The sequence below is a fragment of the Eptatretus burgeri genome, chromosome 4, assembly GCF_056783735.1.
Source record: "Eptatretus burgeri isolate ZD-2024b chromosome 4, Ebu_testis_v1, whole genome shotgun sequence".
Lineage (NCBI taxonomy): Eukaryota > Metazoa > Chordata > Myxini > Myxiniformes > Myxinidae > Eptatretus > Eptatretus burgeri.
Window position 1 is genome coordinate 39403355 of NC_140964.1, and position 27500 is coordinate 39430854.

General features: G+C 48.0%; 1 protein-coding gene across 1 annotated transcript in view; it reads left to right on the forward strand.

Annotated features, from left to right (window-relative positions):
• The first annotated feature begins 11455 nt into the window (after nt 1–11455).
• LOC147027850 (ammonium transporter Rh type B-A-like) overlaps nt 11456–27500 on the forward strand; it is a 63850-nt gene continuing 47805 nt past the window's right edge. Inside the window, exons 1-4 of the mRNA XM_085877520.1 lie at nt 11456–12098; nt 12395–12587; nt 15362–15512; nt 26882–27029. Coding sequence (XP_085733646.1) covers nt 11918–12098; nt 12395–12587; nt 15362–15512; nt 26882–27029 — 673 coding nt within the window. The 5' untranslated portion in view covers nt 11456–11917. The remainder of the gene's footprint in view (nt 12099–12394; nt 12588–15361; nt 15513–26881; nt 27030–27500) is intronic.

The following is a 27500-nucleotide window of genomic DNA, read 5'->3' on the forward strand; positions in this document are numbered from 1 at the left end:
GAGGAGAGGTGAAGGTGGTGGAAGGTCTAAAGTGGCGGTCCCTGGCCATGGTGACGCTTGGAACGGCGGTGATGCGATGGTTGCGAGAGCGAGTTGCGAAGGTAAAGGTCGTGGCTGTTGGCGTTGTTGTTGTTGTTGTGAAGCAGCGTTGCGGTTGGTGGTTGTTGTGTGATGGCGGTTGAGACATGGTTGGTTCAAAATAAAGATAGAACAGAAAAACGGCTATCTTAAAGGGTTGCAGCCCGAATGAATCACATTTATTCCCTCTAAACAACGGGTTTGGGGCTAACTACACATGTACTTACAGAGATATCTCACCTACGAGACCTGAATGGTGGTTTGCGAATTTCCTCAACCACAACACTACCCCCTCCCCTTTTCACAGACTCGTCCCGAGTCGTCAAATTTTCATGTGCCATGATGTGTAGTTCTCCCCTAGTACGTTTTACCTACGGATCCCTGAGTGCGACATTCATGGTATTCGTGTCCCCAAAATAAATAACCTGAGGGCTGCGTAACTAACTAAACAAACCCACTCACACGGACGACTTAAATAAAATTGCCGGCGCTAAGACAGACATGCTGGGGGTGCACTCATATGTACAGTACATCTTAACCTTAACTTACAAATTTTACACTAAACCATGGCCCAGGATCAATGAACTCTGCAAAAAGAAAGCAGTTAGCAGGGAGCCAGGCTGCTCACATGCAGTCTCTGGCTCAAACAATGCAGGTGGCAGGGAACATGGCCGGCTGCTCACACGCAGTCCAAGGCCTTCCCTTTTGAAATGAACCCAGTGAACCACAACGGTGCATGGGCTGCACAAACGCAGTCTCCTGTTGCGGCTGCCCGCAAGGCAGTCCCTGCAGAACACTGAACGGGCACTGACGCAAGCAACAAAATGGTGCACGGGCTGCACAAACGCAGTCTACGTGCCAGCTCAAGTGGCACACGCAATGAACACAACGGATGGATGGATGGATGGATGAATGGATGGACGCAAACACGGTGCACGGGCCGCCACTGCAGGCCCGTGTTGTAGCTGCCAACAAGGCAGTTCTTGCAGCTTGCAAACTGTTGCTTGATGATCCTGGCGCACATGGCAATGAACAGGGGGGGGGGGGGCAAAGCAAAATTGAACGGGGGCTGGTGAACAAGGGCAGTGGGCATGGCATGGCAAAGGTGAGCAGGCAAACAAAGCCGGCAGAACAGGGCCGCTGCAGGCAAACACAGCCGGCAGACGATCTGGCCGGCACAGGCCTTGAAGTAACACAGCCAGCAGATGAAGTGGCCGCACAGGCCTTGCAGCACAGCAGCTGCAGACGATCCGGCCGGCACAGGCCTTGCAGCACAGCAGCTGCAGACGATCCGGCCGCCACAGGCCTTGCAGCAACGCAGCCAGCAGATGAAGCTGGCCAGCCTTTGCCATTCAGTGGATGTTGGTGGAGGGAGTGCGGTGGTGCTGGCCACTCGGAAGGCGGGCTTGGACCTACCCTACGGTCTCCCTCCCAACCTATCGCCTTTGCCTGTCACTGTCTATACCCACTCCCTTAATTTGTCAAACCCCAATTTAGCCCCAACTTATTTTTTGGTTGTTTTTATTTTTACTTCCCCACTATAATTCGTCCCCTAACCCCCTTTACTGTCCTTGTTCGGCTAACCTATCCTGTTACCTAGCCTACTCCCAACCCCTACGTTCCCTTCCCGGAGGGGAACAAGGGAGAGCTAGCGTCCTGTGTCGAGGCCCAACGAAGCCTCAAGATGGCCTCCCCAGACTTCAGCGATCTAACCCCAAAGTGGGTCCAGCGGCCCACAACGAGAGCGAAGGGATGGATGGTGCGGAGGGGTACACTTCCTAATCTACCCTAACCATTTTACTGTTAAACTACCCCGGGGCTTTCAACAAGCGCCTCTCGCTTAAACTATTGGTTCTAACAACCCAGTTTCCCGTCGCCTGTGTTGGTGTCCTCACAATTTCGGGCCTCGCCCCCCAATTTTCTTTCCGTGCCCTCACACGGTCTCATGGCTGGGACGCGTGGCCCCTCTTGGCAGGCACTACCCTCTGCCGATTCCCCTACTATTGCACCCCTGGGCACTACACTGCCTCCGAGCCTACCAGCTCCCTAACACCAGGGAGTGCCCCCCATGGCACCTCCCCTGAAATGCACACGTGGCAGGCTGGCTTCCCGGGCCCCTTTCCGAGGGTCACCCGTGCCCACAACACTGCCCACGCGGCTAACGGCGCCCCGGGCCCCCGCACCAAGCGGACGCACCCGTGCCCACAAAGCTATCCCGGCCCCCCATGGGCCCTTGGCCTACCACGGCCAACTAGCCTGGTGCCCGGGGTACCCACTCAGCGATACTCACCTTTCGCAGCCACGCTCCCAGCCCGTCAACAGGGCTCCTGCACCCCTCCAAACGGGTTTCGAGCCTACTTTCCCACCAACAACAAAACGACTTCCATTTTTGTTAATTTGACTAACCCCCTAACTCACTCAACAGTGACCCCAGGGTCCCTTGGGTGGGAGTCACTCCTCCCCCCAATCACTCATCGCACCATGCATTCCCCATTCGCTCCATTCACACAGACCCGCTGGCCTCACTCACTCAACAAGCACACGTACTCACCTCACAACCCACAACACTTCAACACACTCACCGCTGAACTCTGCCATCCTTCTAACTACCTCCCCTAACTAACTCGTGTTCCCACGTCGTCCCTTATACTAGTTGCACGTTCCATTTAACACTACGTCGCTAAACTACGTCCCCTCTCCACATTCACTGTCTGTCTCTGTCTCCAAAATAATCCCATGCTCCATTTTCCCAACCTAAAGCTCACTAAATCCCTCTAACTAATCCATTCCACGGGCCCCATGAGGACTTACCCCTGCCCCATGGAGCCAGTCTAGCTAAGCTAACCCTTCCCCCTAACTAATTTCCATCCTGTGCCCAGGTAAGGGGGTCTTCCACCCCTTGCCCGGGAAATCCTGTCCACTCAAAAGCGAGGCTTGCCGGTTTTTTTTTTGTTTGTTTTTTTTGCATGCGCAGCACCAGCGCGGCAACTCGTAACCTGCGCACCAGCGCGGAAATTCACAGCCGCGCACCTTTGGCGTGACATAATGGCAGCTGTTCGCCTCCCTCGTCCCTCTTGGACGGTACCATCCGGCAGGGATTCACCCTCCTGCCGGATTCCAACCACACACGCAACCATGACGTCACCCGGCGCCTAAAAAACAAACACAAGCCTCACGTCTCGAGGGGTTCCCCACGCGAACACATGTGCTTTGCCCGTTGGAGCTTCACACACACGCCCGCGTGGAGAACCCGTCCGGTCCAAATCCGTTTACCTGCCTAAACTTTGTCCGTCGCGGGATTGGCAACATTCACCGCGCGCGTTTCCGGACCGGGACTTCACTCCCGCAAGCGAGCACGTGGGGGCCTCTTGCGTTGCACAGCACGGACCGCGCGCTCGCTGCTGGGTGAACCCGGCACGGTCCCCGAAACAGCTACAGCCGCTACTCGGCTTTTGTTTCTCTGTCGCCGTCCCCGTCGCCATTCGACCCACGCACAACTGCGTGTCACGACGCACAGACTCCACTCCATTGCACTTACACCGGGAGACGCGGCTGCGTGCTCCCGCATGCCAACCGTCATCTCCCTCACATACCGCTCTCTCACACACACGGTCTCCCTCACACTCGGCCGTTCACTCACGCATGCCACCTCCCTCGCACACGTGGCTCCACTCACTCGCGGCCTTCCACTCACTCGTGCCATTTCCCTCACACAAACCATACCACTCACACACGCGGGGGCACTCGCCCGCGGTGCCTCATCCACACACGGCGTGCTGGGAAGCACGCCCTTCGGCACACTTGCCACCACACCACTCACACACGGGGTCGCTCTCACACCTGGGGTCTCATCCACGCACGGGGACGCACTCACACCTTGCACCACACACACGGGGACGACCACACTGGGGATTCGTGTCCCCGCAAGGGTCTCCGGGGCCTCTATACCCCCCAAGATTTCCGTGCACCCGTTCGCAGAACTCCTCCCCTCGAACTCGCAAAGCACGACCGAACCAACCTGGTCGTGATTCGCCTCAAGGGGGCATACTCCCTCCCCTCGTTCCTGGAGGAGGCCATCCAACTGCTCGCACTGGGTCTCTACCCAGTCCGCCAGTTCCCCCTCATGGTCCTCCACTACCTCTGTGTGTGTGTACGCGTCTCCAACCCCGTCATTATCATGCAGTCTTGCCTCTATCGTTCCCATCTCCCGTATCTCTGTACATTTATTAGTTTCTGTTGTCCCCTCGTGTCTATTAGTCTCTGCTTCTTTCTGGCGTCTTTCCCTTATCTTTATGTAGGTCAACCTTGCTTTCTCCTTAAGTCGCTCCCGTCCTTCCCTCTGTTTCACTCCTTGCTCTTTCACGATCTCCGCGTACCTCATCCTTGCTTTCCGTCTTAATTGTTCTTTTCTCTCCCTCCCAATTCCTTTCACCTCGTCTCGTATCTCCCTCGTGCATGTCTCCGTCACCCCAATTAGTTTTTCCCTCTCGGTCACCGTCACTGTTGCTGTCTCCGTCACCTTCACACTTCTCGCCCAACACATCCCCCGAATTACTTTGTCACCCGCCTCCACCGCGGGCCTGACAGCCGTTGCACACCCTCCCAGCTCGTTCGCTCCCACACGTGGAGTCGCCATTTTAAGCTCCCTGGTCACTGCCTTCATGCCCGCCTGCAGGCCTCGGCCCATGTTCTGCGTCTCACCCCGCAGTTCTTTTATTTCTTCCTTCATTTTGAGTGCGTTTGTTTCCATATTCGTTTTCATTTCGTTTGTTTGTATCCATTTTCGTTTTCACTTCGTTCATTCGCTTGTTCATGCCTTTTATTTCGTTTTTCATTTCGTTCGTATTTGTATCCATTTTTGCCAGCATGGCGAATAGCTGGGCCATGTCGAGTGCACTCAGCTGAGCCGATCGGCAAGGATCGGGGGGTTTTGGCGGAGAGGGGGAGGGGAGGTGTCATACACCGTGGCCGCCGCCGCACCTATTTCGGGCTCTGGGTTCAGTTGGGCGATTTCGTGTTCCTGCACAACCAACATTTCCTGCACGGGGATTTCATCCTGGACCATGGATTCTTCACATTCTAAATCCATTTCTAATACCCCCGGCTCCCGCTCGCCTTGAGACGCCATCTTATTTCTCATAAAGGGTTAATTTGAATCGCTCGTAATTTGGAGGGAATCGGGGGTCGCTCCTCTCACCCCTGGACCGATTCCCGTGAATTTAGCTGGAGACAGGAGAGCCCGTTTTCCCGCTCTCCGACACCAGTGCCGCGAGGAGGGGGATGAGTTTGTGTCCGACGACCTGACACCAGTGTTGCGAATTCGCGCCCGCCGGCGTGCGAGCGGCCACGTAACTCGAATCGCGGCACGTCGCCCACCGGACGGACAATTCCGTCGTGAACCTCTCGGACTAACTCCGGGAACTAGTCACGGTCGTGACCACGATCGTGCCAATCGGCCCTCCGCGTGGGATAGGGTTGTTCGCCAAATTCGACCTACCTAAGTACCCACATGGAGGGTAGACCGGGCGATCCCACCTCACCGCAGGTCGACTTCGGACACGGGCCACTTTAAGCGACCCGTTCTGTACTATCGGGATAACTGAGCGGTGTTATCGTCAACCTCGACGGTTCCGATTAATTATCGGGCGTATTTAGCCCACTACCAACCCTTTACGTGAAGTAAGATGGAGATTCAATTAAAGAAAAGACGAAGCGAAACGGGAAAAACAGTTCAACATAAGGCACATTTATTCCACGGCAAATGGAAAGCACACATATACAATTACAACAATTATGCACCAAAAGCAAATGTAACAAAAGGAACACAACAATGCAGATCTACTACCGACTACGCGAGCACACGGCAACACTTACACAGTTTTACTTTACAGACGGCGCCGACAACACATATACTCAAAAGCAAAAGAAAAAGGGCCACCCTCAACGACAAGGGGGCAGACGGGCCTGTGGGCCGAGACCGCGTGGAGCCTACCCGTCTTGTGATGAGCCGCAAAATGTCACGGCGGTGCCCTGACTCCGCGCTCCTCCGCGGGTTTCGTTTGCACTGCTTGGAATGGGGTGGGAACGGGCCCCCTTTTCGCACTATCTCAGCGCGGGGGGAAACAGGGGGAAAGAGGATAGCTGGCTTGCTTGGGTCCCGCGACGAGCGACTCCACTGCGACCTCGACCGCGTTCCCGGCTTCCCCTCTCTGCAGCTCCCCGACAGACTCCGAACCCCGACAGACCAACTCTCCTCCAGACCCGTCTTGACTGCTGCTGCCACACTTCGCCGCCGCCACACCTCTCCAACTCGCCCGAGCCCGAAACAGAAAACTGACTGAATTCACCCCGCGCTCGGCGCTTTATAGTACGGCAGGAGAATCCATATGCAAATTTCCGGATCAGGATGGGCTCGGGGGCGGAGCCGCGCTCGCCCATTGGACGGAGGAAAAGTGGGCGTGAACCTCCCCCGATCCTCGAATTTGCATATATCGATTCTACTCCGACGCGCCTGGAGGCGGGGCCAAATCGCCCCGCGCTTAATGATTGGAGGGATCGGAAGTGGGCGTGTATCATTCCTGATCCGACTTTTCCTCGGAAAGGCCGCTTTTTGCACCCGCGGCTCAGCGCGCGTCCCGCACGAGGCCAGGACAGCCTGACGCTCGGTGCCCACAAGCGGTGCGGGAATGGCGGTAGAAGGAGGAGAGGTGAAGGTGGTGGAGGGTCTAAAGTGGCGGTCCCTGGCCACGGTGACGCTTGAATGGCGGTGATGCGATGGTTGCGAGAGCGAGTTGCGAAGGTAAAGGTCGTGGCTGTTGGCGTTGTTGTTGTTGTGAAGCGGCATTGCGGTTGGTGTTTGTTGTGTGATGGCGGTTGAGACGTGGTTGGTTCAATATAAAGATAGAACAGAAAAACGGCTATCTTAAAGGGTCGCAGTCCGAATGACACATTTATTCCCTCTAAACAACGGGTTTGGGGCTAACTTCACATGTACTTACAGAGATATCTCACCTATGGGACCTGAATGGTGGTTTGCGAATTTCCTTAACCACAACAATATATATATATATATATATATATATATATATATATATATATATATATATATATATATATATATATATATATATATGTGTATGTACATCGTTATGGCCACAGGTACCGAGTGTATTATGAGGGGGTTAATCCTTGTGTCTTCCTTAATTCCTGGTAACAACCACAAATTGCTCAACAACCACAAATGCTAATCAGTAAACCACGAGTTCCAATGTCCACCATCTAATTTTGCCGTTTAACTCGAGGTCACGTGGCCTACTGTCTGGGGACCGCGCCCTCAGTGATGCACCAATCTTATCTTGATTAGATCTTAAGTAATGTGGCCGAGCGTTTAACCGCTGGTGCACGCCGACTATGACAGGTTAATTAGTTTGGGAATTATAATCTCCCAGTCTATTGAGGTTTGGACAATGCTGGATCAATGGAAGGAAATGACAATCACGGACAGGTTGAAACGTCAACAAGGAATTTATTACAAATAAATGGAAGGACTTTTCATTTCCTTGTCGATTAAATGGATGAATTCAAATCAATCAAATGTCAATCAACAAAATAATCTCAAACAAATAAAGAATTCAACAAGCATTTCCAGAAAAATGGACAAAGAGCAGATGCTTATCACTATGCCTTACCTTACAATTAAACACGAGACACGGGCACCCATCAGATCATTCAGGGAGGAAAAACTGATACCGTTTATATGATGAGCTGACTCGATCAACTGAGCTCCATGCCCTCAATACATACCCGTCTATCTGTTTAATTATGGCCGAGCGAGAACCATGGGTATACACTGACTAACAACACCAAATCAGGTGGGGTAAAACTTCCGGTCTAACAATAATACAGACTGTGCTGGACCAATGATATTCAGACAAAAGATGCTGCCTTCGTGTCCACTTATCCCTCAGATTTGGATGCTCCTTCAGATTTCCCAGCAGAAATGCATCACTTTGCTGAATTTGTTGTGGGTAAGGAGAAGAAAACAGCTTCTGACCCCCTTCACCTCGGTTTAAATGCCCCCGTGATTTCCACATTTCCAGATGTTGCCATGGCTTTGCGTATTTTCCTTTCCTTGATGTGCACCAACTGCTCCGGCGAACGGTCATTCTCTCGTAATGGACTTGTATAGAATGAACTGAAGGCCACAATGGGCCAGGATCATCTCAACTGCCTTGCCATCATGACCACGGAATGTGACATTTTGAGAAAGTTGGATTTCCCTGATGTCACAGACTTTGCAAGTGTGAAATCAAGAAGGAAAACATTATATAGTTGTGAGTCAATGTTCATATTGCTTTCAGAGTGAATTTTCAGATTGCTTGTATTGCAATGCAGTACAAGCACATTATGGTATCACTGTAACCTGTTTTTAGTACTTTTTATGAGCTATTATTAGTTCTAAGTTTTCAATATATTTAGTATATTGTAAGCTATTAATATCAACGTTAATGAAAAATATTTTTACTTTTAATTTTTATGAAGTTATAAAAAGTGTTGTAGCGAAATGTTTATAGATCTATACACAGTAACGCAGTTCAGCTCCAAAAGGGATTGATTTGTGGAAATGAAGAAGAAAACGAAAGAATCGTATGCACCGTGTATGTACATTGTCTGCTGCACACAGCGCGATGGGGGCGGGGGGGGGGGAGTGGGTCATATGAAAAAACGCCAAGAGATAATTTGCTTCCTCCTTAACTTAATAAACTTCCTCGTTTGAAACTGCTGCAGCATGAATTAGTCCTCAATAGAGAAAGGGGGAAAATGGCCAAAGAGATGAAAGAAGGGGATCGATAAGGACAATGATATTGGGGAATGGGAAAACAGCAGGAGAGAGAATGTAAAACAAAGAAAACGGCGCATAATGAATACCTCTGCCAGGCTATGTTGCGCACACCTCCGACAGGTTATGTAGCGCATACCTCACTGGGCTATGTTGCGCATATCCCTGCCAGGCTATGTTGCGCATATCCCTGCCAGGCTATGTTGTGCACACCTCCGACAGGCTATATTGTGCACACCCCCACCAAGCTATGTTGCGCATATCCCTGCCATGCTATGTTGCGCACACCTCCGACAGGCTATATTGTGCACACCCCCACCAAGCTATGTTGCGCATACCTCTGCCAGGCTAGGTTGCGCACACCTCTGACAGGCTATGTTGTGCACACCCCCACCAAGCTATGTTGTGCATACCGCTGCCAAGTTATGTTGTGCATACCTCCGCCAGGCTATGTTGTGCATACCTCTGCCAGGCTATGTTGTGCATACCTCTGCCAGATTATGTTGCGCATACCTCCGCCAGGCTCGGTAGAGCACATATCTCCTCCGGCAGGCTGAATAGGTTACGTTTTATATCCCACTGATAGGTCAGACCTGGATTCGAACCTGAACCAAAATTTAATCATATTTGTGATCAGTTTCCAGTATGTATAATCACTGGGGTTGGGAGGATGGCCGAGGCATGAACACTCATCTTTGATGCATTCTACCACTACTACCACTACTACTACTACTACTACTACTACTACTACTACTACTACTACTACTACTACTACTACTACTCCACATTGGAGTTTTTACAATCATGATGGTTCCTCTAGGATTTAAAGGGAGGGTTGGGTTGCATTGCGTGTTGTTGGATGAATTTGGCATTAGGGGGTCACGCACACTCCATATCTGCCTGTGCAGGGTGCTCACTACGCCCACATCAATTTCCTCCCGCAGCCACGACCTCTCTCGGCTAGGGGCATTTTGGTTGTTGATATTTTGGGAGAAAACCTCCCATAAATAGGGCGACATCAGGGAATGCAGTCCCATCCTGTTGTGTAACTTTTTCCTCTTTAAAGCAGCGAGGCCACGATTTCTGTCCAACTTAATAATTGTTCTTATCTGCAGCGACGACAGGACTTCTTTAAACGGCTCCTTCCAGGCTTCTTGTGGATTCAGGGGGGAAGATTTTTGGGCCATTTTTCACGAACCGGATGGCCAGGCTTCACGTTCGACTGAAGATTATTCGGGCAGGCATTTGTAATTTGTTTAGAGTGTCGGCGATAACTTGCCTCCTCTCGGCGAAATACGTTGGGATGGTCTTTATCGTCCCCCAACGGACCCAGTGCCGGCAGTTTGCCCCTCCGGCTTCACGTCCTTTTTCGATGTACTGCGTGCACACACGCATTGATCCCTCACACTGTATGGGGAACACCAGGGTGACGGTTTATAGCTTGGTGCTGAGTCGAGATTCGAACCCAGGCTAGTTGAGTCGAGATTCGAACCCAGGATAGTTGTGTCGAGTTTCGAACCCAGGCTGGTTGAGTCGAGTTTGGAACTCAGGCGAGTTGAGTCGAGATTCGAACCCAGGCTAGTTGAGTAGAGATTCTAACCCAGGATAGTTGAGTCGAGATTCCAACCCAGGCGAATTGAGTCGAGATTCGAACCCAGGCTAGTTGAGTCGAGTTTCGAACCCAGGCTAGTTGAGTCGAGTTTCGAACCCAGGCTAGTTGAGTCGAGATTCGAACCCAGGCTAGTTGAGTGGAGATTCTAACCCAGGATAGTTGAGTCGAGATTCCAACCCAGGCTAGTTGAGTCGAGATTCGAACCCAGGCTAGTTGAGTCGAGATTCGAACCCAGGCTAGTTGAGTCGAGATTCGAACCCAGGCTAGTTGAGTCGAGATTCGAACCCAGGCTAGTTGAGTCGAGATTCGAACCCAGGCTAGTTGAGTCGAGATTCGAACCCAGGCTAGTTGAATCGAGATTCGAACCCAGGCTAGTTGAATCGAGATTCGAACCCAGGCTAGTTGAATCGAGATTCAAACCCAGGCTAGTTGAGTCGAAATTCAACTCAGGAAAGTTGAGTTGAGAATCAAACCCAGGCTAGTTGAGTCGAGTTTCGAACTCAGGATAGTTGAGTCGAGAATCGAACCCAGGCTAGTTGAGTCGAGAATCGAACCCAGGCTAGTTGAGTCGAGTTTCGAACCCAGGCTAGTTGAGTCGAGTTTCGAACCCAGGCTAGTTGAGTCGAATCGAACCCAGGATAGTTGAGTCGAGAATCGAACCCAGGATAGTTGAGTCGAGATTCGAACCCAGGATAGTTGAGTCGAGATTCGAACCCAGGCTAGTTGAGTCGAGATTCGAACCCAGGATAGTTGAGTCGAGATTCGAACCCAGGATAGTTGTCGAGATTCCAACCCAGGCTAGTTGAGTCGAGATTCCAACCCAGGCTAGTTGAGTCGAGATTCCAACCCAGGCTAGTTGAGTCGAGATTCCAACCCAGGCTAATTGAGTCGAGATTCCAACCCAGGCTAGTTGAGTCGAGTTTCGAACCCAGGCTCGTGAACTTAAGAGGAGAGTGTGCATACCTCCAGGTTCTGGTCCATCCTACCAGCCCTCCAAAAAGGTATGTTCAAGGTACAGGTGAAAGAAAGTAACGCAATTGTTTGTTTGTGTTTTACTGTCAAAATCTTATTCTTAATTCAAGGCGAATCCCCTCAGCGTGGGGTCTAATCTCACACAGTTCATTGGCCTGCCATATCCTGAACTCTGCTAATGACCTTTTTCCTGATACTTGGAGAGGGAGGGATTTGTGCCTCAAACTCCAACGAAACGCTCCGAGAGAGCTGCGTCTCGACGCTGCAACTCACCACATTCTTGGGACGGTGAGACACAGACGTATCGTCCATCCTGCGGTGGCTGCATCGAGGTTATTCTCTCAGTTGCAGGGTCTTGTAACCATTTGAACTCGTCGCCCACACCAGGTCCAGCTCAATTCCTTGAAACATCTACAATGCCTTCTGTCTCGAACTCGACGAACATGCGAGTCCGCCTGCCAGTCCTCGCCATCTCGTTGCAGGTCCTCATGCTGGTTCTGTACGGCGTGTTCGTGCGTTACGATCAAAGTGCCAATGCAAGGTACGAGAAGAACGACACCGTTTGGGAGACCAACGAGTTCTACCTTCGATATTCAAGTGAGTTGTCCCGAACACGCAAAGCGATCAACCTAACTGGCAGCCTCCCCGTTACTCAATGGATTTGATTTGTATACCGACTGCGGTTTTGCGCTCCTAATGACGCATTAAGTCCGAAATGGTGGGTTAACCCGAGATAGGTGTACCCCTTTCCCAACAGAATGGGAAAACCCAAGGGTACTCCTATCTAGGGTAAAGTCTGATGACTGTAGCTGATGAATCTCTTTTGGGTGTTGGTCTTTGGTAGTAACTGTTTTTTTTATTTCAAATGAATCTACCTGCTGCATGGTATACAGCTTTCCAAGATGTTCACGTCATGGTGTTTGTGGGCTTTGGCTTCCTCATGACTTTCCTGAAGTTCTACGGTTACAGTAGTGTCGCCTTCAACCTGCTGGTCGCGGCACTGGGCCTGCAGTGGGCAGTGCTCATTCAGGGATTCCTGCACCAGGACGAACACCATAAAGGTGTCATCTGCGTGGGAATCATGAGGTGAGCAGCTGATCGGCATCTCGGCCTTTGAGGTGCTCCACAAAGAGGAAGGAGGCCGAGGAGGTTGAACAAATGTACACATTGAACGTTAATACAGTTAGATACGCTTGCTGTGCTTGGAGGATGGCCAAAAGGTATGTGCACTCACCTCTGAGCTGTCTGCACTCACTTTGACCCAGATATAAACTGTCATCCTGGTGTTTCACAGGCAAGTCGTCATACTAGTTGTCTATGCTTTTAGCCCAAATTCTTCTGCTCATGAAGCAACTTGTACATGTAATTTTATTTACTTTTTCATGACCCATCGAGACTATCAATGGGACGCAAAACGTAAACTGTTCAGCCTGGCAGAGGTTGTATATGCCGTTCCAGTTAAATATGATACATCTTGATTTAAATCTTAGGATCATGTGGCCGAGAAGATGGAATGACGTCATAGGACCTTGATGACCCTCTAAATGCTGATTGCACAGCTCGGCTTCACAATTGTGTTTGATATCAAAATTATTTAAAAACCAAACGTCGTGTCAAGACTTCATTTCATTTGACAGCGTTATTGCCACCATGTGACTATTTGCTAAACGACATCCCGGTGGTTGATTTAAATGAACATCCGTCAAAATGTGGTTGTTGGGAAACCTTTCTGGAATGTCAGATAAAATAATTAAGATTTAGGTGAGAAATAAAACCTCGACAGGTGTGCATCGGGGTGGTTCTGAGGTGTCGTCCACCAGATGGCGGTCAGCTCGGGTTCACATGAGACGGTCCCTTTGGGTGGGTGCTTGGAATGTCCTTATTGCTATGAGATGGGGATGGGCGAGACATCTATCTGGGGGATGGTTAGACGGAGGTCCCTAGAGTACCGGAGCGGAAAGTGGACGCAGCGAACGTGCTGCTCCGGCGCATGCTCATAATGTATGTACGTACAGGGTGTTTCAAAAAGATTGATACAACTTTGACTTCCTGCCATTCCTTTGTTTTTTGACCCATAACGTTTTTCTTGTCAATGTTTGGTGGTGATATCGTGGTATTCCATCGCTGGCATTTATAGCTCTGTAGCTCAACTATGCCACTGACAGTGAAGCAGAAGACAAAAGTGGTGGCTCTGTGGTATGAGACTAAATCATATGGAGACACCCGCCCGAGGTTCTGCTGGGAATACGGCCTCAGAACACGTGATGGACCCACAAATTTTGCCGTTCAACATATATTGAAACATTTTGAGTGCAAGGGCAGCAGTGGCAGGCCAGCATCAGTCACCAAGAGCCAAGCCAACATCAACACTATGCAGGATTCTGCAGTTGACAATCCCAAAAGTCCCACCGCCGGCACTCCCGGGAGCTCAGCATCAAACCAACATCAGTCTGGCGAATCCTCACTAAGGAACTGAAGCTATTCCCATACACCATCTCTATTAGGCATAAACTGATTCAAGATGACATGAGAAGGAGACTTGATATGTGCAATTGACTCGGTGAAAGGATGGAGCGGTACCCAAACTGGATCAACCTGATCTGGTTCAGTGATGAAGCCCATTTCCACTTGAACGGTGCCATCAACAACCACCTGAAGAGATCACTGAGAGGTACCTGAAAGGGCCTAAGGTCACATGCTTCTCTGTGCCTACAATGCCAGATGGGGAACGCTAGGACCTTTCTGGTTTGAAAATGACAACAGCAGGATGGTGATGATCAAAAGTGAGCACTATACATCCATGCTCCAAAAGTTCCATAATGATATAGTCCAAAAGGTCACCCCAAACCAGCTCAGCATGACCTGGTTTATGCAAGATGGTGCACCCTCGATACAGCTGGTGACACCATCACTTTCCTGTGGAAGCTCTTCAGAAACTGCCTCATTGCCCTGGGTACCGCTCATGACGGGCCAACCCTAAGCCTCGACTTGAACCCAATGGACTACTGGTTCTGAGGGCTGCCAAGGGCTCTGTCTATGCCAATCGCCCTGTCACACTGGATGATCTGAAGCAGGAGGTGTCAGACTACTTCTAGACAGTGTTACATGAGACCTACAGGAAAGTTGGCCAGAACTTTGGAGTCAGGATCAATGCCTGCCTGAACCGCGGAGCGGCACGCATTGAGAACGTCAATTACAAGGATTTTGAGCAAACGCCAGTTTCAGACCTTGGGCTATCACTAACTCAAGCAGCGACTTTCAGCAATAGTAATCAGTGATAGAAAATAGCATGTCATAAGATTTCAAGAAATGTTTCGTTCACGATGTTGAGGTTTCTGTTTCTTTGTAAATCAACATTTAAAGTCGCATCACTCTTTTAGAAAGACCCTTTATGGATGACAAGAACCAACTTCTTCTTTAGTTTGCAGCATATGGCTGTACGTGTAACTGTGCCACTCATGTCGGTGCCCCCTGTCGGTTAGAACAATAATTTGTAATCTGTTCATGATGTTGGTAATAATTCACCTGTACTGTTCGCGAAGGACACCATGGGATCTTTAATGTCCACCAACTAACACTGACAGATGGAACATCCAGTTTAACGTCCATCCGAGTGATGGCACACACATTGGTGCCAATTGTTCAGCCAGTGAAACACCAAGTTGACAGTTAGCTGTGCATCGATTCAGACTCAGGCGACACAGCTCAAAGGTGCGTGCGCATACCTCAAGGTTGTCCTCCCAGTCCAAGAACCAACTATCTATCAGCAGTAACTAACCAACAACCGGTTAAAACACAAAAACACTGCATTAACCACCTGCGTGTTCATCGTGTACGTTGTCCGTACCCCATGTGTGCAGCATGATCAACGCAGACTTCTGCAGTGCTGCCGTACTCATCTCCTTTGGTGCCGTGTTGGGAAAGACGAGCCCTGTGCAGCTCCTTATCATGGCCATTATAGAAGAAACGATCTTCGCCATCAATGAACACATCGCCATTAACGTATTACAGGTGCTGTACCCAACGTTATGTTGGCTTTCCTCTTCTTTCGTTGGTTGTAACGTCTTTGGATGTATTTTATTTATTTATTATCAAGAGTCGAGGCTTGTGGAGGAGCTAGAATGCAGAACGGATCACGATGCTCCAGGACAAAACGAACAACAGAAGGAGAAGGGAGAAACACACAATGGTTGAGGCTCAAAATTCCAGGGCATTGTTATACATGTATCAGTTAGGTGAATTCTGTCTTCCTATAGGATCTAAAGTATAAGAAATAAGACTTCAATTTTTGGCATTTAATTTTTGAAGGACCGAGACATGATGTTCATTTTCTGCAGTTTCTATCTCCTAATCCAAGTCGTTTTTATAGCTTCTCGTACTTGACCATTTTAGCTCTTTTTGATTGATAAACAATTCAATTCCACAGCAGTTAAAGGATTAGCCAGGTTGGCCTCAATAGCCAGCCTCTGACTCCATCGTGCATTCTTTTCTTGGCAAATTTGAACTTTTGCCAACTTACAAGACCATCATCCATAACTTGATGGAGAGTCTCTATCTCTATCTCTATCTCTCTATCTCTATCTCTATCTCTATTTCTATTTCTATCTCCCGTCTCTCTCTCTCCCTCTCCGTCTCTCCCTCTCCGTCTCTCCCTCTCCGTCTCTCCGTCTCTCCCTCTCCGTCTCTCCCTCTCCGTCTCTCCGTCTCTCCGTCTCTCCCTCTCCGTCTCTCCCTCTCCGTCTCTCCCTCTCCGTCTCTCCCTCTCCGGCTCTCCCTCTCCGTCTCTCCCTCTCCGTCTCTCGCTCTCTCCCTCTCTCCCTCTCTCGCTCTCTCTCTCTCTCGCTCTCTCTCTCTCTCTCTCTCTCTCTCTCTCTCTCTCTCTCTCTCATATTCTCTCTCTGTCTCTCTCTCTGTCTCTCTCTCTCTCTCTCTCTCTCTCTCTCTCTCGCGCTCTCTGTTCCTGTCTCTCTGTCTCTCTCTCGCCTCACATGTTGCACATCCTGATTCCTGATGCTCAGTCTCTCGGCCTGTTACTCTTGCATCACAATCAGGTTGGTGGTCTCTCTGTCTTCTCCACCCTTCTCCACGTTCTCAATGCGTGCCGCTCCGCGGTTCAGGCAGGCATTGATCCTGACTCAAAAGTTCTGGCCAACTTTCCTGTAATCTTATGTGGCACTGCCTCGAGGTAGTCTGACACCTCCTGCGTCAGATCATCCAGTGTGACAGGGCGATTGGCATAGACAGAGCCCTTGGCAGCCCTCAGAGCCAGTAGTCCATTGGGTTCAAGTCGAGGCTAAGGGTTGTCCCATCATGAGCGGTACCCAGGGCAATGAGGCAGGTCTTCTCTTCTGGTCTTGCATTCCCTGCCCTTCCATCCTTTGTCACCACCACCCCACCCCTCCCCCCTGGTTTCTGCTGGGTGCATACAGTCTGCCAGTAACCCCATCTGGTGAAACTCCAAAAATCCAGGCTCACTGTTCACCTCCACTCATCCATTCCTCTTTTTTTCCAGCCCTTTGAATCTACTTCCTTAGTCTGTTTGCTCTCATTCTTCCCTCCAGGGCTTCAACATGGCTGTTCACCACCACCTGAGGTCATCCGTACTCATGATCTTTTCAACACTCATTAAAACCTCTCGAAGCACACTCCTTCCTTTCCTGGATATCATGTCCCCCCTCCCAATCCCCCAACCTCTTTATCCTTTTTGTGTTCCATTTCTGTTTCCTCTGTTGGACTGTACGTGAAGTTGTAGGACTTCCTGGTTTCCCTTCCTCTTCTTGCTGTGTTTGACTTTGTGTCCAGTTTGTTGACCCCCTGTGTTTATCTCCCATTCCCTTTGACCTCATTTTTCCCTCTGCCCATTATTCCTCCAAGTGTCCCGCTGTCCGTGTGTTTCCAACTTTCCATTATGTTCTTTTTGTTCTGTTATGTTCTGGTCCGTTCTGTGTTCTAACTCTTCTACAAGCCTGAACTTTGTGTAACGCAGGATTTACGACCTCACCACAACACGAGAGTGTGGTCCAGTCATCTTTTATTCCAGTTTGAAACACACGAACAAACCTGTGTGGCCAAAAAATACAAAACGGAAACATTGCAATAAGTTTACACCCATATATGTTACAAATTATTGGTCAGGCAAGATACTGTTACATTCTGCAAGCATGTCATCAAATTGATTCCATATTAATAAATTGTAAACTAGATGTCGACTAATTGTTTACGAGTAATCCAAACTGCAACTAAGTAGCATCTTAAGACCATTCCATACACATATATGAAGGAAAGAAACGAGGTCAAACGCAGACCTTTGAACATGGAAAACGTGTACTGTCATGTCCAGTTGATAAGGTTATAGCCGATTCGATTAGGTTGTATAGATTAGGTTATTAGATTAAGTTATAGCCGATTGGAAGAACATGTGACTCCTGACCCAGTTGTGGTGTTCAGGGGGGTTAACACCGAGCTGGACGGATAGCCGAACAGTTTTCATCGGAGGCGAACAGCCGAAATCCTTCGAGATTATGGCACGCGCGGGATGGAGGGTGGCGACGGCATGTATCAGACGGAAGCACACAGGTTTATGCTCGAACTCACAACAAACTAACAAACACAAGGAAATTCAACAAATGAGGGTTTAATAAAAAATTATCAAAGATTTTAATGAAAGTAAATCAAAGCGTGAGGTAATGAAAAATGAGGTAACTAAAGCCTAATTTGAGACGTCTCCGCTCGGTCACAAAAACAGACAAGGCGAAAGACAAAAATAAAAGAAATTCCTCCTTTTGTTCCAGCACTTAGCTGTGTGTCCAGAGATGACCTTTTATGAGCCACACAGTCATCAAACCGCATAGCCACCGTGTGGGAAAACGCACCCAAAATGGTGCCAAGTCGCTCTCTGCGGTCATGTACGTGAGGTGTGGCGTGGATCGTCTTCAACACCAAGAACCACGAATCGCTGTACAGTGGAGGATGATTGGGAAGACTATACTGATCGTCTGAAGCAGTACTTCCTGGCAAACAAAATGGACACCAATGAGGACGCTGAAAGGTGGCGAGCTGTATTACTCACCGTATGCAGCGCCTCGACGTACAGCCTCATCAAAGATCTTCTTACCCCAGCCAAACCTTCTGACAAGTCGTATGAAGAGCTCGTCAATCTCGTGAAAATAGATCATCACCCTAAACCGGGGAAGATTGTCTCGAGATATAGATTTTATACCCACCATCGTCAAGATGGTCAGTCAGCATCCAAATTTGTGGCTGATTTACACCGACTCGCCGACCATTGTGAGTTTACAGATAAACTCGAAGAGATGTTACATTTCTATTATAATACCAAGCTTGCACACTAAAAACTCGGCTCGCCGTCACATGATCCCTATGAAATTGCTGTGGCACTAAGCGGGCATGCCGACAATGTTTGGGAAGTCTTGGCGTTCCATAGTACCACTTGCATTTTGCACAATGCGTATTTTTGTCATTCCCCATGTATGGTCTGTCATCTGCTACCAGCTATGTTGTACTGCTATCCCGTGCATGTGCACGGGTATCGCTAGCGATATCTTTATTATAGCCCTCAATGACGACTCAATTTTGGTGGAAACTCCTTCCTGAATCCGACCCAAATTTGGCCAAAGTCATGGAAATAGTCACTGTGTGTATGCAAACTGCCGAGAGCCTGTGTGTGATCTCTAACAAGTCAAAAGTTGTCCAGCAGGACCCATTGGTTAACAAGGTAACCTTTGGCTACAAGCAAAAGTGTTTTAGCAAGCCATCAAATTCATTTCCACCTCCTGACATTTCTGAATCTACTCGGAAGGTTGGGGTAACTTGTTGGCGTTGTGGTGGTAATCATCAAGCTTTCCAATGTCGGTGCAGGAATTATACCTGTGACAACTGTGGTAAATGGGGACACTTAGAATGTTGTTGTTCTCGATCCAAGTCAAAGAATTTGTCTCCTGCTTATCACATTGGGGTGAACCCTAATGCAGTGGACGATAGGTCACAGAGCACAGCCTGCAGCTGAGTGTTAAGTGAGGAACTTTATGAGGTTTTCTCTGTTGGAACAAAGAGCTCCGATGCTCCAATTATAGTTGAGGTAACAATCTATAAGATCCCGGTGAGGATGGAAGTTGATACCGGTGCTTCCAGATCAGTTATGAGCGAGAGCAAGTTCACCTCCATCTACCCTCTGAGAAAGGCTCCTGCACTCCGGCCTGTATCTACCGACTTGAGAACATACACCAAGGAGGTGGTTCCTGTAGTTGGCTCAGCTAACATCACTGTAGAATATGGAAACAACACTTATGTACTACCACGACTCATAGTGCATGGAGAAGGACCAACCCTCTTAGGCTGAGATTGGTTACGAATAATCAGACTTAATTGGAGTGATGTAAACAGTCTCCAACTCTGATACTGGTTACGATACCGTGCTCAACAAGTACCCTGGCCTGTTCAGCGATGGCGTTGACACCTTTGCAGGGCCCAAAGTGAGGATTACTATTTCTGCAGATGCTCAGCCATTGTTCCATAAGGCTAGGCCTTTGCCCTACATGATGTGATCAATGATCGAATGTGAGCTTGACCGCCTGCAGAGTGAGGGCATCATCTCACCGGTTGTGTACTCCGACTGGGCAGCACCTATCATTCCAATACTCAAACCAGATGGAACAGTGCGCATTTGTGGACTACAAAACGACAATCAACCACGATTCAAAGCTGGATGGCTACCATTTGCTCAAAACAAAGGATCTATTCACCACTCTCATGGGTGGCCAGACATTCACTAAGCTTGACTTGACCAATGACTATGCTAAAATGGAACTGGATGATGATTCCAAGTCCTATACGTGCATCAACACTCATCGAGGATTCTACATGTACAACAGATGCCCATTTGGCATACGCTCTGCTGAAACAATCTTCCAATGCAAGATGGAGACATGATTGAAAACTGTACCAAAGACAGTCAAATTTTAGGACGATATACTAGTGACTGGAAAATCACAACATGAACACCTCGAGAACCTAAACGAAGTCCTCAATTGGCTGTCACAAGCTGGGTTACACCTAAGGCGTGAGAAGTGTACCTTTATGGCATGTTAAGTTGAATACCTGGGTCATCAAATCTCCTGTCAAGGGATTTTGCTCTCTCCTAGCAAAGTTGAAGCAATTGTGAATGCACCAATGCCACAAAACGTTTCATAACTTCGTTCATTCCTGGGTATGTTGACCTATTTTGGTAATTTCCTGCCTCAACTAAGCACAACTGTCGAGTCTCTGCATCTTCTCCTCAAGAAAGGCGTTGTCTGGAAATGGGAAGCTGCCCAAACAAGAGCGTTCAAGGCTGCTAAAACCATGCTGTCCTCCTCGCCATTACTTGTCAATTACACCCCATCCAAGGAACTTGTTCTCAGTTGAGATAGCAATTCATATGGCATCGGGTGTGCATTGTTGCAAACAAATGGAACCGGTAATCTCCAGTCTTTACGTGTGCATCACGAACCCTATCTGACACTGAACGTCGGTCGCTATGCTCAAGTAGAACGCGAGGTGTTAGCGTGTGTCTGGGGTACCTTAAAGATGCACCAATATGTCTTTGGAAGACCTATTTCCATTGAGACTGATCACAAACCCTTGTTTGGTCTCCCGGGAGAAACCAGAGCCATTCTGCCCACATCATGTGGTCGTGTACAACGTTGGGCATTGACCCTTGCCGGTTATGAATCTTCATTGGTTTACCGCCCGGGTATGGAAATGTACTGTGCTGATGTGCTCAGTCGCTTGCCGCTCCCCTTTACCATGCCAGAACCTCCACAATCTGGTGATATTATTCATCTCATGACCAACGTCATTCACGATGAGGCACCTGGAACTGCTAAGTAGATTGCTTGTGCTACCAATAGCAATCCAGATTTGCCACAAATTAAACACTGTGTTATGTCAGGTGATTGGGCATCACTACCGGAAAGGGCGAAACCGTACCTCATCCTGAAGGATAGGCTCTCTATTGATGCAGACTGCCTGTTTTGGGGTAGCCAAGTGATAATTCCGCTGAAATTCCACGGGGGAATTATCAGTGAACTCCACAATGCTCATTCAGGCATCGTCGCCATGAAGTCTATTGCCCGAGCCCATGTTTGGTGGCCTGGTTTGGACAGTGACATTGAGTCCAGTGCACGTCATTGTTACACTTGTCAGGCCCATGACAAGACACCACAACTGTCTCCTTTGGCCATGCGGTTGTGGCCATCAAAACCATGGTCCAGACCATACATCGACCATGCTCGTCCATTTCAAGGGAAGCTTTTTCTTATCGTGGTTGATGCCCACTCCAAATGGATTGAAGCTCTCGTAGTGCCATCCTCATCCTCTGCTGTAACAATTGAAGCTCTATGTACCATGTGCCCAGAACTTGTTATTCCAAAGTCCATTGTATTAGATATTGGATCGTCTTTTACAAGTTCAGAGCTTCAGAACTTTTGTAAAATGAATGGCATTAAGCACAAACACATCTGCTCCTACAAACCCACCAGTAATGGTCAAGCCGAACGTGCTGTTCAGATCATCAAGAATGGTCTAAGCCGCATCAAGGAAGGCTCCATTCAATCCCGTCTAGCTTGTGTGTTGCTCAACTACCGCACCAGATCAGATCAAACCACCGGTCGCTCACCTGCCAAGGTTCTGTTGGGTCGTGAATTAACAACACAGTTATCATTAGTGCACCCGGACATAATGGTCCAGGTCGAGAATAACAAGTGTCAACAGAAACGTAATCACGACCAAACGTCTGTATTCTGCAACTTACAGATCAACGATCCTGTATATGTGTTGAACTCCGGATGTGGAACCAAGTGGTTATCTGGCTTCATTATCGACAACATTGCTGAAATGATGTTTCTTGTGAAGTTGTGTGATGGTAGATGCATACGTAAACATGTTGACCAACTCAGGTTACGTCATGGGGCACCATGCCCAGTGCCCAACAAATAATCCCGTTTGCTTATCCAGTACCTTGTGGCACACACACTCACAAATAGGAGAAAGCAAGAGGAGGACAAGACCGAAAAGAAACCTGTCCATGTGCTTTGCTCGTGCGTGGTAGTTGTGGTTGTGATGGGGGTTGTGGGATCATTATTGGGATGGGAGTCGTGGGTTCAGTTGCAATGATGTGTCGCATCCTGGTCTGAACTCCCGCTGGGCTTTTGTCAGGTCATGCTCTGTTTTCTCATGCGCTGTTTGAGGGACACGGAGCTGCTCCTGACTCCGTGCCTCTCTCCGATCCGGATTCGCCACACAGCACCGATGCTTTGTTTCACCATTCAACGATCCGACTTGATATCTCACAACAGAGCCTGGTTCTCCATGCACCAACCATGCACACAGTTGTACAAGCTGGCGTAGATTCGCAACACCGCTTGCGTTTTCGCATTGGTCGGCAGGGTGACTTTCACCATGTCCCTTTGTCCATATGCACTGGTCCATGCTCAAGACGCTGAAAAGGTTAAATCACAAATAGACAAATCTAAAAGTGGATCAATTTTTTTTGCATACATTGTCGAGGTTCGTTTAAGAGCTAACACAGGGAACATATAGCAAAGGGAGCAGGAGACAATTGTGGTGGGAGAGGGAATTACTAAACAGTTGGGAGCAGAAACATGAGGAGAACTGTGGAGGAGAAAGGGATGGGGTGGGGCACATGGGGTAAACAAGATGGACACTATAGGGACTTTCAGGAAGGAAAGCAGGGAATTTTAAGGAAGTGGGTTTGGGATGGATTAATTAGGGGGGGGGGGTAGAAAAGATCATGGTTTTGAATGGGGGAAGATAAGGGATGGTGGTGAACAGCTGTTGTGAAAACCTGGAGGGAAGAATGGGGGTGAAGAGAGTGTGGGAGTTTGTTCCAGAGGCGGGAAAAAAGAGAAATGAAAGAGTGAACGTGAGCAGTAATTCTTGATTTTGGTAGTTTCACCAGAAGGGGGTTGCTCGCAAACCTTGAGTGCCCTGTGGAAATATGGGGGGGGGGCAGCTCACAGACAGAGCAGGGGTGGGGTGTGGGGTCAAGGCCAGAGAGGAGATGGGAGGAGTCAGAAAGACCGCCGACCTGCCTGGGGTGAGGGAGTGAGAGACGCAAAGACTCAGCTTTATTGCAGTAGATATCAATGATCCTAAAAGCCTTGGTTTTCATAGTGTGAAGCCGAGAAAGGTGTGAGGCGGGAGTACAAGCCCAGAGGGGAGAGCAGGACTCCATCAGACTGCAAATGAAAGCTTTGTATGTGATCAGGAACTCAGGTGTGCCAAGTAAGGATTTACGTGATAGAGGAGACCCATTCAGCAACTGGCTTTGAATGCCAGCTTGGAGATGTGGTTTTCCCAGGAAAAATCATGGCAGATAGTGAGACCCAAAACCTTGAATGAAAGGACTTCTTCAAGAGGACTTTTGATAAAGAGGAGGTTTCCAGATGGTCATTTTGGAAAGACATCGTGAGAGTGTGAGATTTGTCAGGATTGAAAGACATGTTCCAAGTGTTTGACCAAGTTGTGATTTTATCCAGGTCTGCAGAGAGTGAAGAGGCTGCTGCTTGCTGATCTGAGGGATGACAGATGGTACGGCAGAGGGTGGAGTCATCAGCAAAGAGAAAATGAGGATTTTCCAGAGAGTCGGAGAGATCATTGATGAAAACCAGAAAAAGCACAGGACCCAGAACACTGACTTGAGGAACTCCAGCCTGGACAGGAAGAGGAGGTGAGAGAATTCAATTAAGAGCCACACGTTGACTGCGACATGAGAGGAAGTCTGCTGGCCATGAGTGGAGGTTGCGTTGGATACCATAGGAAGAGAGTCTGGTGAGCAGCGCAGTGTGCCGGACTGTATCGAAAGCTTGCGATATGTCTTGGGAGATTGTTCTGATCTCGTGTCTGACATTGAGGACCTCCCTCCATCCATTGTTGGGAATGCAGAAGCAATTTAGATAATGGAATGGAAGGAGCTTTGACACATCCATAATGGTGGGGGAACTCTCGATTTCTGCTGAAACACTCTTTGCCACGTGATCGATCATTTTACACAGAATCAAACACTTATGATATACTCTACGTTTTTTTCATGAAATATGTGTTATATCTTACTCCCTTTAGCCTCTATGGCTGTCCCTTCCACAAGTCAAGTTTGTCAACTTATCGCTTCTGTTCTCTTTTCATATCCATATGTTGATTATGTTTCCTCACCCAAATGTCCGTTGCTTGTCTGATTGTTTCCCATTGCTTCTCTTCTCTCCTCTTCAATTCCTTTCTCCCCCCCCCCCCTCTCTCTCTCTTTTCCTCTCTTTCTCTCCCCCTTTCTCTCTCTCTCTGCACTCTATCTGTGTTTATGCATTGCAAAAGGGTGGGCAGAGAATGCTGGTTGAAAAATAATGTAATATTTCGTCTTTTGCTTATTATATAATTACATGTAAATGCCTTCAGAGTGGAATGCAAGATCATTCGAGCATGATGAATAGATGTTGGTTTATTAGATCATGGAGGATCTCTAAGTCTTACTCACGTTGTTGTTCTTCATCTTCTTCTTGTGGACTTTTTTGTTTCACAGCCGACAGTTTTCATCGAAACTTCCTGAAACTTGGCATATATATGTAAAAAATACCCTGCGCAGATGGTAACCATCTCCGATTTTGAAAATTACTCCTAGAAAAAAAAGTTATGACGTCAAATTATCTCCGCTAATGGAAATCGCCTAAAAAATTATCTCCGAAACTAGGCAAGATTTTTGAATTCTGTTTGCGGGAATCGAACAAGGCATTAGCATAGATGAATTACCGCACATATGATTTATCACTATGACATCATGTCAATTTTTATGACGTCATTCTTATCTTTTGACATTTTTTGTTTCACAACCCAGAGTTTTCATCGGATCTTCGTGAAACTTGCCATGTATATGCAGAAAGACCATGCACAGGCAGGAACCATCTTCAATTTTGGAAATTTTTCCTAGAAAAATAGTTGACGTCATAATATCGCCACTAATGGAAATCGCCAATACCATTATCTCCGAAACTAGGCAAGCTGTTTGAATTTTGTTTGCGGGAATCACGCCGGGCATTAGCACAGATAATTTATCGCAAACGTGATACATCACAATGACATCATATTTGTTTTTATGACGTCATCATGAAGAGGACGAGGATATTAGCTCATTTGAGCTTGTTTTGTTGATTGTTTTGGTTTGCAAAAATGTTCTAACAGCTTTAGTCATGCTGTAAAAGTTACAAATCTTTCATATGAAATTATGTACTTGTGCAGACTAATTCCATTTCCATCTGCAATGCACCACTTCTCATAACAAGAGGGTATGTACTGTCAAAGTAGCCAGGAATGCGCTCCATTTTTTGCCTTGTCAATGCAGTTGAGAGTTGTAGCGAATGCAGTGAGCTTAATACTCAACACGTGCACATGAGAGAATAGGAAACAACAACAACAACACAATACCTTGGCAATTTGGAATCCGTGTCGTTGGCTAGGACCCTTTTGCTTCCGGTTTTTGTCATGGGGAATGATGCGTCCCGGGAGATAAAGGCATCGTTGGAGACATGAAAGACCAAAATTTCAGACATGGTGTATATTTCCTCCACTGATTCTAATAAAGATATCTCCCGCATCATCAAAAAATAATTTTTAATCGTGATTTACATTATTTGATCGCTGATTCCGAATCCAGGCCGAAGTAACTGGAAATAGCAGCATCGAATGTAAGAAGAATTCTATGTTCGCTTCTTGGCTTTGCCTATTCCATATTACCTGCAAACTCGAGATTATAATCTAATTTAGACCAGTTCTCTGAAACAGTGGTAACCAGTAAATATTTTATGCAATAATATCAGGTGATGCAACTTTCCGTCACTTGCAATTCGCGATGGCCGCCGCCATTTTAGCACGGTGAAATCAACACTTGAGCAGCGAGGTGAACAGAGCTAAAATTTTCCAGATAATTGAACGACATTCGGACTACAATCAATAAAAAAGTACGAACAATCTCGCTTCGAGCAGTGGCGTTCATCTCGTTGCTAAATATTGTTGATTTCACCGTGCTAAAATGGCGGTGGCCATCGCTAACCGGAAATGATAGAAAGATGCATCCCACCATTGGCCTTTTGACACCCCATATCCCTATTTTTTTTTTTTAAACGAAAGCACTGATCATACAATCATCATTTGTATGCTGTTAATCTTTTATGGAAACGTTTATTCAAAGTCTGTGCATCCAATGCAGCTCTCCTACAAAATAAGTCAGATTGAAATTGTTGGACTTAAAATTGTTTAAAAATAAATGAATGAAATGTGCAAAGATGACCCTGTTGCCATTTTTCATGCTCTGGCAGGTGAACGACGCCGGTGGGTCCATGGTGATCCATGTCTTCGGAGCATACTTTGGGCTCATGGTGTCACGCATTCTGTACCGGGAGGGGCTGAGTGATGGCCATTCATCTGAGTGTGCCACCTATCACTCAGACATCTTTGCCATGATTGGTGTGAAAATCGCACACACTGATTGTTGGAAACATAGATAGGTCAACTTCAGCATGTAGATAGTGCTTTGTATAGGCTTTTTACATTGTATTTGCTGGCTGGGTTGACGGGGTGTGCTGATCATTTTCTTCCAATAAAAAGAAAAGGAATCATCACGAGCTGGTCCACCTGGCTCATGATTTGAGGAATGTTCTTGGTACATCTTCTCCGCACAGTCACCCTATTCAATGCAGTCAAACTTTTATATTGTATTATTGTGACACAAAGCCTGCTGTTGGCTTAACAGTTAAGGTGGCTGGCTTAAGATCTTAGGGTCTTGAGTTTGAGCCCTGTCATACTGTTGAAACGACACCAGGCAGGTTGGCTCAGCCTGTCATCCTTCTGAGGTTGGCAAAATGAGTAATTGCTTACTGGTAACTGGGGCACTGCTTCAGCAGCACAGCTGTGTTTCCAGAAAATGATGCAACCAGC